Source organism: Sinohyriopsis cumingii, chromosome 15, assembly GCF_028554795.1.
Source record: "Sinohyriopsis cumingii isolate HCF-2022 chromosome 15, ASM2855479v2, whole genome shotgun sequence".
Lineage (NCBI taxonomy): Eukaryota > Metazoa > Mollusca > Bivalvia > Unionida > Unionidae > Sinohyriopsis > Sinohyriopsis cumingii.
In genome coordinates, this window is record NC_142975.1 from 5,053,854 (window position 1) to 5,071,116 (window position 17,263).

General features: G+C 34.0%; 1 protein-coding gene across 2 annotated transcripts in view; it reads right to left on the bottom strand.

The window, feature by feature from the left end:
• The window catches only part of LOC149781200 (phosphoinositide 3-kinase regulatory subunit 4-like), a 137,579-nt gene that overhangs the window by 77,006 nt on the left and 43,310 nt on the right, over window positions 1–17,263 (bottom strand). For both annotated transcript variants that reach the window (XM_089935262.1, XM_089935261.1), the window contains exons 13-17: window positions 16,933–16,972; window positions 6,291–6,373; window positions 4,330–4,396; window positions 3,891–4,038; window positions 3,202–3,248 (exon numbers count right to left, since the gene is read on the bottom strand). In XM_089935262.1, coding sequence (XP_089791388.1) covers window positions 3,202–3,248; window positions 3,891–4,038; window positions 4,330–4,396; window positions 6,291–6,373; window positions 16,933–16,972 — 385 coding nt within the window. The remainder of the gene's footprint in view (window positions 1–3,201; window positions 3,249–3,890; window positions 4,039–4,329; window positions 4,397–6,290; window positions 6,374–16,932; window positions 16,973–17,263) is intronic.

The following is a 17,263-nucleotide window of genomic DNA, read 5'->3' on the forward strand; positions in this document are numbered from 1 at the left end:
GTGATCAGTAGGCTTAAGATGAGTGCTTTATCCCCTTGGCCACCCTAGGCCATAGCGGACATTAATTCAGTGAAATGACTGTATACTCAAAATGCCTGCAATTTCTGAAAGAACACTAAATATGTTGTCAAATTAGAAAAAGATATAAGTTACAATATATGGCTTAAATGTTGCAACATTGCGGACCATGATAAACCAGGATTTTCAATAGATTTCAAAATGAAGTCATTTGACCTGAGACACCAAAATCTCAAGTCAAAACTGAAATCTCAAGAATCATTTGTTTCTGAGTCATGATCTGGGATTATTTCTTATTTGCTGAGCAAACCGATGCTTATGATTTCTTGTCTCATGTTAAATAAACGTAAACACTTGCACTGTACTTTGTAATGATACTTAAGATTTCTTACAACATTAAGAGATTTATTCTACCTCAACTCAAATTTGTTACTGTCTCTTTCTTTGGTATCTGAGGGTCAGAATAATCATGATGGCAGGTTGTTTCTGAGGCAATAACAAATAAGAAAATATACCTTTTGAGGCATTGTGATTACTTACATTCAGCCAGTGTATGACAATTCAGTGAAGAAGGAAAAGGTGTATATCTTGTAGTTCAAAAATAAAATCCACATTTGGTTTCATTCATATGATCATTAATGGTGACCACTGATGAAAATAATTTTATTATCAAGTTTCGCACTTAACACAATAGTTCTCTGGTTGAGATTTCCTCACAGTTAATTTTATTTTCAGGAGAATATTTTCCCTCTATCAGCATTATAATGTCCAATCATAGATTGCATCACATGTATGTTGATGGGCACACCGATATTTAATTTAACAGTTAATCCAGTCTTGTCCTAATTAATTTCATCTTCCTGTACCACAAATGTCAAAGATATTCTCAAAACAATGTAACTCTGATTCAGCTATGCCCACCTCAGCATGAGATTAGTGACATGTTGGCTATGCCCAAATTATATTGGTTCTGCATTGGGACTGATAAGGTGTAAACAGTAGTCTTGCAAATATCATTGGCATACAGTCAGTTAGTCATGCACAGCATATACTAGTGTGGGGTAATTAAGACTGATCCTCCATCAGCAATAAACAATGTCTTCCATAAAAATGCACAGGTTGGAATTTCCATGCTTTAGAAATGGGTAACATTTAAACTAAAACCAGATGGTACATATCTACTGAGAACCCTGTAAACTAATAAAATTTGTGAATTAAAATTTTGGCATGGGGTAACAAATTTTATGGATTTGTGGCTGTTGCAGACCGAACAAATATCAATGTTTGTATGAAACAGCTCTTTCTCCAATCACCAAACTGGAGTACCAAAGTAGTGCCATTTTCCACAACAACCTTGAAATTTGATTTCCATATTTTTAATTATTAATTTAAGAATATTCCAGTTTTAAGAATAACAAAAAAGAATTGAAAATTCTTCAAAAGAAATTTATTTGCTATACTTCTTTTGAAAAAACCTAAAATGCATCTAATTACTGTATATATATATTTTTTTTTTAAAATTCAACCATGAAAACAGGTGACATTATTAGTATTATGTAATGGGATTCTCCTTCAACTGATTAATATTCATTTATACTGACTTAAAGTCAACATATACACTGACTTATAAGTCAATATATATATATATATATATATATATATATATATATATATATATATATTGACTTACAAGTCAACATATACACTGACTTATAAGTCAATATATACACTGAATTAAAGTCAATATATATATATATATATATATATATATATATATATATATATATATATATACTGACTTACAAGTCAGCAAGTAGATTTAGTTACCTGAAAAATTCTTGGCATCAGTGTCAAAAGCTTTTAACATAACTGGCTCATAATTCAAAGATACTATCAGTTAATTCCCTATCTATGACTGTGTCCTCCAAACACATATTTAAGAGGCAAAGGAAAACTGAACACAGTCTGTAATGCAGTACCAAACAAGATAGTCTTATTTTCTAAGACAGTTTCAAAACTTTAATTTTGTCATCTGCACTGTACCATCGTCTTTTCTTTCGGCCCTAAGTAGCTGAGTAGTCTAAAGCACTCACATCTAACCTCCGTCCCCATGGGTGGGAGTCTCTGCTCAGCTAATATGGGTATGTGAGACAGCTAGCAATTAGCTTCCAATAGATTGGTGTTATTCCCAGGGCCTTTCCAGGTTCTTCTTTCAAGAAATATGCTGGCCTCCACTTACAGCCTAGCATGTGCTGAAAAATGGCTTTTAATTCCACAAAACCACAAAAAAGCAATACTTACCCTATGCAAGAACAAAACCAACCCAGATCTTTGGAAACTTCCACTAATGTAATGACTTTATGTTGTTTTTTCTTCAATTTTAATTTCTAAGTATAAGCCTTCTTATATTGAAAAATGACAAAAAATTAATTTACTACTCGTATTTTCTGTGTGAATGTACACAAACAACACAGCAAACTATCAATGTTAAAGAGCTGATATTACCCAAGAAATTGGATACTTAAATGTGTTAAATCATTGTAGGTAATCAAAACAGTTGAGCATAAAATATATTTTAAAAATCTATTTCTTTCCAGTGAATATTGTACATATTTCATCTGGTGGTTGACAAACTATTGTTTTCATTAATGGCTTTATCACTTAAGAAAATACTCAGTTTTGTGTCTGACCTGATGAAATATATCCATTATTCACTTCATGCAAGCAAGTATCTATTACAGAATTTATCAAGTCAAGCTATGGGCTATAATCAAATACAAAATTAAAGAATAAATGAAAGCAATAAGTGTGTCTGTGACTTGGATTTTTAACGTAGCTTTAACACTTTTTTAGTCATATCACTACAATGTCTGCAGCATGGCAGTTTATAGTGACGTCTAGCATTGGGGCGTCATGCTGCAGACATGTAGCATGATGTCCCACCCAGTCACAATATCCCGACTCCAGGCCCACCAGTCCTAACACTAAATGTCTTAATGATGAGTGCCAAGCAAGGCAGCTGTTAGTACCATTTTTGTAAGTCTTTGGTATGACTCAGCCGGGGATTGAACCCACAACCTCCCACATCCAAGGCAGACACTCTAACCACTAGGCCACCGAACGGCCTATAATCAAATACAAAATTATAGAATAAATGAAAGCAATGAGAGAATGAAACTGTACCTTGTCATTCAAGAAGGTGATCATATGTGAAAGCAGGACATCATTTGCTGAAATGGAAACAAAATCATACTACATATAGGCACCCCAATGCCCAATACGGGGCACAATGGAAAAGAAATCATACAGATAGGCACCCTAAATGCCTGATACTGGACACAAATGATCACAGAAAATGCATTCTAAAATGACCATAAATTTACATATAAGTAAAATCGATGTAAATCCTCGGGTTTTATGATTGTAACTTCAATTCAAGTTAGGCTATCTGTAATTTAGCTAAGTGCACTAAGACTGACCATGATGCTCAAAAGGTTTTGAGAAAGTCAGACTTAACAAACAGCAATAGTGACCACATGTTTATGGGAACCAATGTTGTTTGAATTAAGTTACTGCAATGCAATTCATTTGCATATTGTAATCCCTGACCAATGGAACCCAATTATTTAAATGGTCAAGCCAAGATGGAAAGAAGACTGCCTCCCCTTTGTTTGATATGGCAAGATACAGCCATATTTTCATGGTTGAAGTACACTAAATTTTACACTGACTGATAAAAAACACAGTGATCAAACTATGAGTAGTAAAGCACAATTTTGAGATCTTTTGTAATGACTCTGGAAGAAAGATGATTCTAATAAAGTACTTATCACAAAAGCATAGCTATAAATGAATATGCATTATCAACATACCTTTTTGTCTTCCAAAGAACACACAAAGTCTTGTTATGCCATTGGTCATAAGCGTCTGCTTGACTGCATTGTCTGGATCACTTAGAAGCCCAACAACCTTCTGTTGGATGATTTCTTGAAGAGACTGAAGTTCTGTATCATAGCTTGACTACAAAATACAAAAATGGAACAAAAAGAAATAATTGAATCAAAACATTTACTTTTAATATACATAAGAATAATCTGGGTCACTGAAATGAAAGACAACAATCAACTCATGATTTCTTTATATGACTGAACTTCACTATTGCAGCCTAGCTTAACAAATTATTCAAATTCTATATTTTATCTTTTAATACCTATTTTAGGGGTTTTTTTCACTCAAAGAAAAACAATACTGACAGTTTTATCTTGATTGTAAAAGTACGATGTAGTTAAGACACAGATGTTCCAACTCTACCATATCAGTTGCCTCCCCTTCTTCACTCTCACCAGACAGGTCATGAAGCTGAGTCATCTCTAGTACTCTATAAATGTAAAATGAATTATTTCTATGAGTCATCTCTGGTACTCCAGAAATGTAAAATTAATTATTACTCAACAAGTGAGTCATCTCTAGTAGTCTGTAAATGTAAAATGAATTATTACTATGAGTCATCTCTGGTACTCTATACATGTAAAATGAATTATTACTCTACAACTGAGTCATTTCTGGTACTCTATATATGTAAAATGAATTATTACTATGAGTCATCTCTGGTACTCCAGAAATGTAAAATTAATTATTACTCAACAACTGTGTCATCCCCAGTACTCTATAAATGTAAAATGAATTATTACTCTACAACTGAGTCATTTCTGGTACTCTGTAAATGTAAAATTAATTATTATTCGACAATTGAGTAACCTCCAGCACTCTCTAAATGTTAAATGATGTATTACTCCACAACTGGCTCAGAAACAGAAAAGAAAAACATACTGAAAATTACCTAATGTGAATAAAGTACTCTATAAAAGTAAAATTAATTATTACTCTAAGAACAAGCCATCTCTGGTACTCCATAAATGTAAAATGAATTATTACTTATTGACTTAGTCATCTCTAGAACTCAATAAATGTAAAATTAATTATTACTCTACAATTGATAAATCTCTAGTACTCTCTGAACATTAAATGAATTGTTACTCTACAACTGGCTCAAAAACAAGAAAGATAAATATACTGAAAATTACCTGATGTGAATAAGTAGAGCAAGAAAATTTTGCATAAAAATGTTACTAATGTCACATAAAGCTCCAATTGTAAAATAAAAAGATGGTGTCATGTGTTTTAGATACCATTCCTTCCAAATGGAGTGTCACATTCAAAGTGGCATCCTCTTGGGGGCTCTCATTTGATATATTTTAATAAATTCAATTTGGCATTTTCTCCCCACTCTTATGCTTTAGTAATAATGTAAAGGTCATGCCCATTTAATACTTTTCCTTTACAGTTTAAATAGGAAAAAATAAGAATACTTTCTTCATGCTGGGATCAGCCTAGCTCAATTCCACTAATCTGGGATCAACCCCGATTACATTTTTATTCAGGGATCAGCCTAGCACAGATTCAGTTAAAATGGGATCAGCCCAGAATACACTTGCATGCTGGGATCAGCCTAGCACAGTCTGCAGAAGCTGGGATTAGCCCAGAATAGACTTTAATGCTGGGATCAGCCTAGCACCAATTATACTTGAGATGGGATCAGCCCAGAGTATACCATAATGCTGGGATCAACCTAGCATAGATTTGCTTTAAGATGGGAGCAGCCCACCAGAATACACTATTATAATGGGATAAGCTTAAATCAACCCAGAATATATACAAGTGCTGGGAGCAGCCTAGCACAGATTTTACCTAAGCTGGAATCAACCTGGCACCAATTCTACTCGAGCTGGGATCAGCTCAGAATAAACCAATGCTGGAATCAGCCTAGCACTAATTTGGGAATCATTGTCTTGTACATTCAGATTAAAGTATATGAATAGTCCACACAGAGAGAACCAAATATTTTAATTAATTATTGATGTTATTTTCATTATGACTTTGATATTGTAGAATATTGGTAATAATGAATAATGGCTTGTTTGACAGAAAGTCAGAGATAGAATGAATGCATATACTCATGTCTCCTATATTTTCTTACAATGCATGTAATACATCTCTCCTCATACAATTTGGTATGTATTGTTGTGTGGCTAACAATTATAAAATACTAATAATGACATCATAACAGTTTAAAAATGAAGTTCACACCATACTTTTTCATCTTCTACATTGAAAGAAATTCTGATGCTAAAACATTTGTAAAAAAAACTTATTTGTCTTTAAACAGCTGATCACTGTATAAAATATTTGGAGAGAAAAACAATTTGGTTCACCTTAAAGCCGTCTCAGCAAGCTGTGCTATATTCTCAGCATAAGCAGCCCGGACTAAAGATACTCTGTCCTGAGTCAGTGAGGCCTGAAATCAGAGAAAGCAGGTAGAGAAGTCCTTATTATACGGCATAATTAGAGCTCACGAAATGAAATGGCCCTACAAGACCGCTGGAAAACCCAGTTTTAATGCATTAGTTGGGGTCCATAACTGCCAAGTCTTTTATGTACCTACCAAGTTACAGCAAGAACAATTGACAATTTCGTATACTGAACCATGTTACAGCAAAAACAATTGACAGTTTCATATAATGAACCATGTTACAGCAAGAACAACTGAGAATTTCATGTACTGAACCATGTTACAGCAAGAATGACTGACAATTTCATATACTGAACCATGTTACAGCAAGAACAATTGACAGTTTCATATAATGAACCATGTTACAGCAAGAACAATTGACAGTTTCATATAATGAACCATGTTACAGCAAGAACAATTGACAATTTCATCTACTGAACCATGTTACAGCAAGAACATTGACAATTTCATATACTGAACCATGTTACAGCAAGAACAATTGACAATTTCATATACTGAACCATGTTACAGCAAGAACAATTGACAATTTCATCTACTGAACCATGTTACAGCAAGAACAATTGACAAATTCATATACTGAACCATGTTACAGCAAGAACAATTGACAGTTTCATATACTGAACCATGTTATAGCAAGAACAATTGACAATTTCATCTACTGAACCATGTTACAGCAAGAACAATTGACAATTTCATCTACTGAACTGTGTTACAGCAAGAACAATTGACAGTTTCATATACTGAACCTTGTTACAGCAAGAACAATTGATAATTTCATATACTGAACCATGTTACAGCAAGAATGATTAAAACTTTGCTCAATGTGTTATGTACTGAACCATGCTGTAGCAAGAACAATTGACAATTTGACGAATGCATTATGTACTGAACCATGTTACAGCAAGAACGATTGACAATTTGATGAATGCATTATGTTCTGAACCATGTTACAGCAAGAATGATTGAAAATTTGATCAATGCTATAGCAAAGATGATTACAAATTATCTTGATGCATTATGTACTGAACCATGTAACAGAAAGAATGATTGAAAATTTGATCAATGCTATAGCAAAGATGATTACAAATTATCTTGATGCATTATGTACTGAACCATGTTACAGCAAGAATTATTGAAAATTTGATCAATGCTATAGCAAAGATGATTACAAATTATCTTGATGCATTATGTACTGAACCATGTTACAGCAAGAATGATTGAAAATTTGATCAATGCTATAGCAAAGATGATTACAAATTATCTTGATGCATTATGTACTGAACCATGTTACAGCAAGAATGATTGAAAATTTGATCAATGCTATAGCAAAGATGATTACAAATTATCTTGATGCATTATGTACTGAACCATGTAACAGAAAGAATGATTGAATTTTTTTTAAATGCATTATGTACTGAACCATGTTATTGTAAGAATAACTGAAAATGAATGTTATAGCCAGAATTAATGAAAATGTGATGAATTTTACATCAAGAATGAATGAAAATTTGATGAATGTTATACCAAGAATAAATGAAAATCTGATGAATGTTATAACAAGAATGACTGAAAATTTGATCAATGCATTACCAATTGTATGCTGATGACACCCAAATATATAAATCTAGCCACCCAACTGAAGTTGAAGCTACCATCCAAGGTGTAGAGAGGTGCATTTCTGATGTGAAATCATTGATGACATGAAACAAGCTGCAGATGAATGATGATAAAACTGAGGCCATTCTGATCACAACACAAAGACTTTCTCATTCACATCCTTTACCTCAAATACTAAATATCAGCAACACAATCCACACAATCAGTACGAAACCTAGGTGTTACCCTGGATAGTACTCTCACACTGCACCAACATGTCATGAACATATGCAAGGCTGCATATCTTGAGCTGAGACGCATCAGCTCAATTCGCAAATATCTTTCAGTTGATGCCACTAAAACACTTGCGTGTTCATTAGTACTTTCAAGACTGGATTATTGTAACTCAATTCTGTCTGGTTCATCTCAATATCTGCTCCAGAAATTTCAAAAAGTTCAAAACATAGCTGCTTGGATCATACTTAAAGTACCATGATCAGAGCACACTTCCCTGCTGCTCTGTACCCTATACTGGCTATTCATTCGATCCAGAATCAAACACAAAATTTGTTCTCTGTGCTACGTTTTACTGTTGGACTCTAGTCCAACATACATATCCGACCTCACCCATGTGTAAACACAAGCAAGATACTTACGCTCCTCTTCTGACAATCATATAGTCATTACTCCCACTATGAAAACAAAGTCATATGGACAGCGTTCTTTTGCATACCAGGGCCCAGCAACGTGGAATTAATTGCCCACTGAACTTAGACACAAAGACACAGTGATCACATTCAAGAGGGCTCTCAAAACTCACTTATTTCGACTGCAAGAACAAACTTAAAGACCTAATAATGTTTCCTACCTTAAATATTCTCAGAATGTTTTTTAATGTTTTCTAATTTCATGGTGTTTGTTTTTGTAATCATATCATTATATGTTTTATATCTTATAGGTGTTGTCTAATTTTGTAAAGTGCTTAGAGTTTCTAAAGATTAGGCGTTATACAAAGTCCTCATTATTATTATATACTGAACCATGTTAGAACAAAAACGATTAAAACTTTGCTTCATGCATTATGTACTGAACCGTGCTGCAACAAGAACGATGAAAATGTGTTGTTGTTGTTGTTGTAGGGTTTAACGCCATTTTTCAGTACATGATAGGCTATACATGGCAGCCAGTATAAATGGTGCAGGAAGAACCTGGGGAAAAACCCTGGAAAAAAACACACCGACCAATGAAAAGCTGTTGAAAATTTGAAGACTGCATTATGTACTGAACCACATAAGAGCAAGAATGATTAAATATTTGCTTGATGCTGTATGTAAAGAAACCATGTTATAGTAAGAATAAATGAAAATCTGATGAATGTTATAACAAGAATAAATGAAAATCTGATGAATGTTATAACAAGAATAAATGAAAATTTGATGAATGTTATAACAAGATTTAATGAAAATCTGATGAATGTTATACAAGAATAAATGAAAATCTGATTTACAGGATATAAAATAAATGGAATGGTGGACAGGTGGATCATATGCACCTCTAGCTGGACTGACAGATAGGTGAACTGCATATATGATATTAAGCATACGAAGAACTAATAGAGAGGTAGTGTCAACTCTTTAATCAACTATTTAGCATTATAAAACAGTACATATTATACATCTTTGGCATTCCTTGGGTCTCACCCTCCACTGCATGAGGTTAGTAGTGGTAAGATGGTAGTGAAGCATGCAGAAACTATGAGGTGGAATCGCCAGTCTGACTGATGTCAGGACCAAATGGCCAACATGCCCTATCTATGAGGCAGAATTGCCAGTATGACTGATGTCCAGGCAGAATTGCCGATGTTTTGAGGCGGACTCGCCAGTATGACTGACTGACATAACTGTTAAGGCAGAACTGCCGCTGTATTGAGGCAGAGTTGCCACAACTTGTTATGTCTGTTAAGTCGAGTGGATTGGGGACAGAATGCCCGATGACGTAATAGTGGCGAATACCACTGGAGAAGATATGGCAAGAGCAGCCTATTAGTATGAGGGGTCTGGTTGCCACCTCCAGAGATAGTGCAATTAGTATGCTGGTGGGAGATTAATCATAAGACCTACAGGTGAAGGGTGAGCCAGATATAACAGAACTGCAGGCGGCGGTTGGGGCGGTGGAAGATACAAAACAAAACAGACTACTCTCGATGCTGATCACTTGTAAAGTGAATGACTGCTGTCAGCTACCTCAGCGCAGCAGACCCTTGTCTCTGATTGGCTGATCGCTAATCCAACTTAGTGTGCATGTCCATTGACCTGACCTTGAACTGACCCATAACTGGCCCTGGTTGGACTCCATTCTTTGTGTAAACATCATTTAATTACATTAAACACCTATTAATGTTATAACAAGAATGAATGAAAATCTGATGAATGTTATAACAAGAATAAATGAAAATCTGATTAATGTTACAAAAAGAATAAATGAAAATCTCATGAATGTTATAACAAGAATAAATGAAAATTTGATGAACGTTATAACAAGATTGAATGAAAATCTGATGAATGTTATAACAATAAATGAAAATTTGATGAAAGTTATAACAAGAATAAATGAAAATCTGATGAATGTTATAACAAGAATGAAAATTTGATGAATGTTATATCATGAATGAAAATCTGATGAATGTTATAACAAGAATGAATGAAAATCTCATGAATGTTATAACAAGAATGAATGAAAATCTCATGAATGTTATAACAAGATTGAATGAAAATCTGATGAATGTTATAACAAGAATGAATGAAAATCTCATGAATGTTATAACAAGATTGAATGAAAATCTGATGAATGTTATAACAAGAATGATTGAAAATCTCATGAATGTTATAACAAGAATGAATGAAAATCTCATGAATGTTATAACAAGATTGAATGAAAATCTGATGAATGTTATATCAAGAATGATTGAAAATCTGATAAAAGTTATAACAAGAATAAATGAAAATTTGATGAATGTTATAACAAGAATGAAAATCTGATGAACGTTATAACAAGAATGAAAATCTGATGAATATTATATCATGAATGAAAATCTGATGAATGTTATATAGCAAAAGTGAATGAAAATCGGATGAATGTTATAACAAGATTGAATGAAAATCTGATGAATGTTATAACAAGAATGAATGAAAATCTGATGAATGTTATAACAAAAATGAATGAAAATCTGATGAATGTTATAAAAGAATGAAAATCTGATGAATGTTATAACAAGAATGAAAATCTGATGAATGTTATAACAAGAATGATCAGAAATTTGATGATTGCACCATGTACTGAATGACATTATATACAAGAGCCTGAAAAATAAAATGAATGATCAACAAAAAAGGTGCTGAAAGCATGCGCGAATTGAGAGTGGTAGGAAAAGGAACAAAACATCATTCAAAAGTATAGTAACAATTCAACTACCACCAAATTTATAAACAATTATGACCATGACAGCCACATGCCAAAAAAATTAATAAATACCATCTTTGAACATTAATTATTAGTTCTCGACATTTTTATTTTGCTTCACTAATGTGCATTTCTATTTTTATCCAAGTAATGCTACTCACCCATGGCCAAAATTATTAAAAATATTTTTGTTTTCTAGAATTTTGGAACATCCATCGACTTAAAATTTGACATTAAAACCAGAACATGTTTTACAGGCAGAATTCGACTCTACTGAGCCTCTACTGCACTTAGTCAATGGTAATTTTCCGATATTGTATTCTTAACATGTTACAACATCCAAAATTACAAGTGTCTCTAAAGAGTCCCCATTGTAATCAGTCGGTGTTCAATGTTGGACGTTGTATGCTAAACATGTTAAAACACCCATAATCAACTGTTTATCTAATCAGTCGCTACTGTAATAAGTCAGTGTTCAATGTTGGACATTGTATTCCAAACATGTTACAACACCCAAAATCACCTGTGTATCTAATGAGTCACTACTGTAATCAGTCATTGTTCATTGTCGGTCATTGGATTCCAAACATGTTACAACACCCAAAATTACCTGTGTATGTAATGAGCCACCACTGTAATCAGTCAGTTTTCATTGTCAGACATTGTATTCGAAACATGTTACAACACCCAAAATCACCTGTGTATCTAATGAGTCACTCTGTAATCAGTGTCCATTGTTGGACATTGTATTCCAAACATGTTACAACATCCAAAATTAACTGTCTCTAATGAGTCACTACTGTAATCAGTCGTTGTTCATTGTTGGATATTGTATTCCAAACATGTTACAACACCCAAAATTACCTGTGTCTAATGAGTCACTACTGTAATCAGTCAGTGTTCAATGTCGGACATTGTATTCCAAACATGTTACAACACCCAAAATTACCTGTGTCTCTAATGAGTCACTACTGTAATCAGTCGTTGTTCATTGTCAGATATTGTATTCCAAACATGTTACAACACCCAAAATTACCTGTGTATCTAATGAGTCACTACTGTAATCATTCAATGTTCAATGTTGGACACTGTATTCCAAACATGTTACAACACCCAAAATTACCTGTGTCTCTAATGAGTCACTACTGTAATCAGTCAGTGTTCAATGTTGGACATTGTATTCCAAACATATTAAAACACCCAACATTACCTATGTATCTAATGAGTCATCAATTCGTAACCTGGATGTGATGAAGGAACCAAAAGGGAGAGAGCACAGGGTTATGCATTAAGTGGCTTTAACAAAGGACACAGGAGAGTATCCCTTATGATAAGGCCAAAATTGCAGGTGGACATTAGGGCAATGTGTGGTGACCTGCCCTATTGATGACCTTGGTGATCTGGCTGAGAGCATCCCACAAGTGGTCATTTCCAGCCTCATCTGCGAAACAGTATATAGCAATGGAAGCCAAACTGAGTAAGAAGTGGAAACCACATTCCTTGCCAATATTGACATGGCACTGAACACTTGTCTGTCCACTTATAACATTGTCAGAGAGACAAATTCATGGCAGTGAAAGTTTGAAAGATCTGTCAAGGCAAGGCACTTCAACATAGTTGGTAAAAGACATATATCAGTGCAGGAAGAAGGTGACAGGAAGCTGACTAGCTGATGTGATTGCTTTACTATTAGCAGGTCACAGATCTTATCTAAAAGACACATAGTAATGTCCGTAATCTTTGATCTAAAGGATGGAAATTCATCATCTTGATTTAATAGGCTGTATTTACTGACATAGAAGAGCATTCTGCTGTAGGCAAGGTTCTATAAATTTCCTAAAAGGTGGTTTTGAAACTAAAATTCTGTGTGTTCTATCGTTGAATCAGAATTATCAAGCAACAAGTTGGAATGTTCCTTGGCTACAATATTATCCTCGTCCAATCTGCAAATCCAAGGGTAGGTCATACCATATATCAACGATGACGCTATATCATCAGTATGCATATATCAAAGATGACGCTATATCATCAGTATGCATATATCAACGATGACGCTATATCATCAGTATGCATATATCAATGATGACGCTATATCATCAGTATGCATATATCAATGATGACGCTATATCATCAGTATGCATATATCAATGATGACGCTATATCATCAGTATGCATATATCAATGATGACGCTATATCATCAGTATGCATATATCAATGATGATGCTATATCATCAGTATGCATATATCAAAGATGACGCTATATCATCAGTATGCATATATTAACGATGACGCTATATCATCAGTATGCATAAGTAGGTCATGCCATAAGGAAATAGCCAGTCTTGAAGCATCCTGGTCTGAAGCGGTACACTGTTCATGAAACCAGTCTGCTGGATCAGCATGTATGGCTGGATCAATATTGGTGTTGCAGGTATGTTCCAGTCGGCTGGACAGATGGAAAGCTGGATCAATATTGGTGTTGCAGGTATGTTCCGGTCAGCTGGACAGATGGAAAGCTGGATCAATATTGGTGTTGCAGGTATGTTCCGGTCGGCTGGACAGATGGAAAGCTGGCTCGTCCATTGATTACATTCTGTGTATGACACTGTTGCAGAAGGTGAAGTCAATCAAGATCATTCTCCAGTTTTGGATGCCACCATGATTAAAACCCAGACTCAAAAGTCCAGATGGCTGAATGGATAAAATTAACAGCCAAACACTGTATAATGAAATTCTTGCAGGCCAATATGGCTGGCAACGTCAGAAAATACTCACATATGCCCATCTTAATCATCAAAATTCATTAACAAGTGAATGACAAATTCATTAAGAACTTGAACCGATATCTGTTACATGCAGAACATATTTGCTACATACAGACAATTAGGACTAAGGAAGCTGGTTAACATGAAGAACTACTGCACTCTGCTTGTTACATGCAAAAAATTAGTACTAAGAAAGTTGGTTATCATGGTAACTACTGTCCCATATTTGCTACAAACAGGAAATTAGCACAAAGAAAGTTGGTTACAGTGAAGAACTACTGCACTGTGTCACATAGAGAAAACTCATACAAAGAAAAAACTACTATACCGTAATTTTTCCAAACTGAAAATTGGCACTGATAAGTTGTTTATCATGAAGAACTACTACACCCTATTTGCATATTATATGCACCAACTTGTAGCATCAACCCATATCTGCCATAAGGTGAAGTTAAGCAGATCAGGATCCATATGACAAGTGCTTTGACAAGAACAAGGTTATAGGACTCAGAAAATCTGGGTGGAGTTGGATTTGAGTGTTATCACTGACCCATAATGTTTGCTAACATCATCATGCTGAGTCCAGATACATACCAATAGCGATACATATGAAACACCACTACTGTAGACCCAGATCTGCATGTACATAATGAGATGACAGACCCGTTTTTACAATGCTGCAAATGGGTGCACACTATTTTACAGGTAATTTGGTATTTTGTACACATTACATCAATGTATGAGGATCTAAAATTCATAAGAAATCTTACCTATTATCTCCAGGTTGTCATAGCATACCCAAAGCTCATTAATTTTCAGGTATTAGTTGGTATATTGAATCTTAAATGTTGTAAAGTTCATTCACACTGTATGAAGTTTTCACAATAAGCACAACAACTTATGATATTTTAATCCAAAATGAAAGTCAGAGGTATTTTTAAAAATAATAAGCACAACACCCAGATTTTTTAATTGAATGTCAGTTAGTTTACAAAATAAGCACAACACTGAAGGCAAATGGTAATTACCACAATTATTCTAGCTTATGCACCTTTTCAGCCCGTTTAAAATTTTGGACCACCTAAATTTTGCAAAGATTAATTTTGGAGGGTAAAACTTTAGAGGTTTCTTTTTTCAGAGATTGACAAGAACCATTTTCGAGGTGCACAAATTGATAGTAATTATGTGACTACATATAAGTATATTTAGTTGTTCTTAATAGCATGAACAATTACATTTCTTTATGGTTTTCATTTATCCAGCAGTTACACCTCAAACAATTGCATTTCTTTATGGTTTTCATTTATCCAGCAGTTACACCTCATACAATTACATTTCTTTATGGCTTTCATTTATCCAGCAGTTACTCCTCATACAATTACATTTCTTTATGGTTTTCATTTATCCAGCAGTTACTCCTCATATCAATACTTACCTAAGCTTCATTGGAAAATATTTCATCTGAAGCATTGTAGATAGTTGCTACCAATCACTCCCAAGTGTTAATTTTCGGTGTATAAAGCACATTGACAGAAAGCACATTGCCAGATTTCTGGTCAGTGTGAATGATGGTTAAGACACATCTACCATAATTCTGGTCAGTGTGAATGATGGTTAAGACACATGTACCATAAGTCTGGTCAGTCTGAATGATGGTTAAGACACATGTACCATAATTCTAGTCAGTCTGAATGATAGTTAAGACACATCTACCATAATTATAGTCAGTCTGAATGATGGTTAAGACACATGTACCGTAATTCTGGTCAGTCTGAATGATGGTTAAGACACATCTACCAAAATTCTGATCAGTGTGAATCATGGTTAAGACACACATACCATAATTCTGGTCAGTGCGAATGATGGTTAAGACATATGCTGCCAGATTTCTGGACAGTCTAAACAATGGTTAAGATACATGCTACCAGATTTTTAGTCAGTCTGAATGATGGTTAAGACACATGTGCCATAATTCTGGTCAGTCTGAATGATGGTTAAGCTACATGCTGCCAGATTTTTAGTCAGACTGAATGATGGTTAAGACAAGTGTTGCCATATTTCTGGTCAGTCTAAATGATGGTTAAGACACGTGCTGCATTATTTCTGGTCAGTCTGAATGATGGTTAAGACAAGTGTTGCCACATTTCTGGTCAGTCTGAATGATGGTTAAGACACGTGTTGCATTATTTCTGGTCAGTCTGAATGATGGTTAAGACACATGCTGCAAGATTTCTGGTCAGTCTGAATGATGGTTAAGACCAAAAAGACTATTAATGCTAAGACACCTTGGACTGATTAAGCTTTCAAACAAATTGACTTATTATTAACATTTAAGTTCTTTTGAATATATGTATTGTATCAGTTAACTTCAGTGTTTCCTTAGTTATGCCACATTTCTATAACAGATTCATCTATAATAAAAGATAAAGACTATTAAATGGTCCTCTAAAGCAGAGATTTGGAACAGATTGTTTGGCATGTTTTTTTTACACATTCTTTGTGAGCACCTATATTAAAGAAAGGTTTAAAAAGTTCTAATGAAAAGAAACCAATTTTAGAATGCCCCTAAATTTAAAAAAAGATAAGGTAACTAGACATTTGCAGGAATTTTGATTGATTCATTAGGAAAAATTGTTTCCTCTGTTATGGGCGCATTTGCAGAAGTTATAAAAGGAGTGCTAAATATAAATTTTTTTCAGTCTGAAACAAATTTAAGCACTTACCAGGTTTGGAAATATGTATTCCAAGAAAACATTTGAATCACTGAAATGAAAAGGAAAGCAAGGATTTTACTGTGTAAAAATCATTACAGTTAACTTTATTTACCTGTTAATGACATATATCAAAGCATAAAGAACTGGAAAAATCAGCAATGGCAAATTTTTTGATCAAGTGACTTCTTATCTTGGTATTCTAAAGAAGAACAATGACAATGAAAATTTCACATGTATTCAGTGTTTAGGTATACAGCCGGATTTTTTTATTTCCTGGTTTTAAAGTAATCATTCGAATTCATGACATAAAACATATTAATAAAATAAAACTGTATTTTAA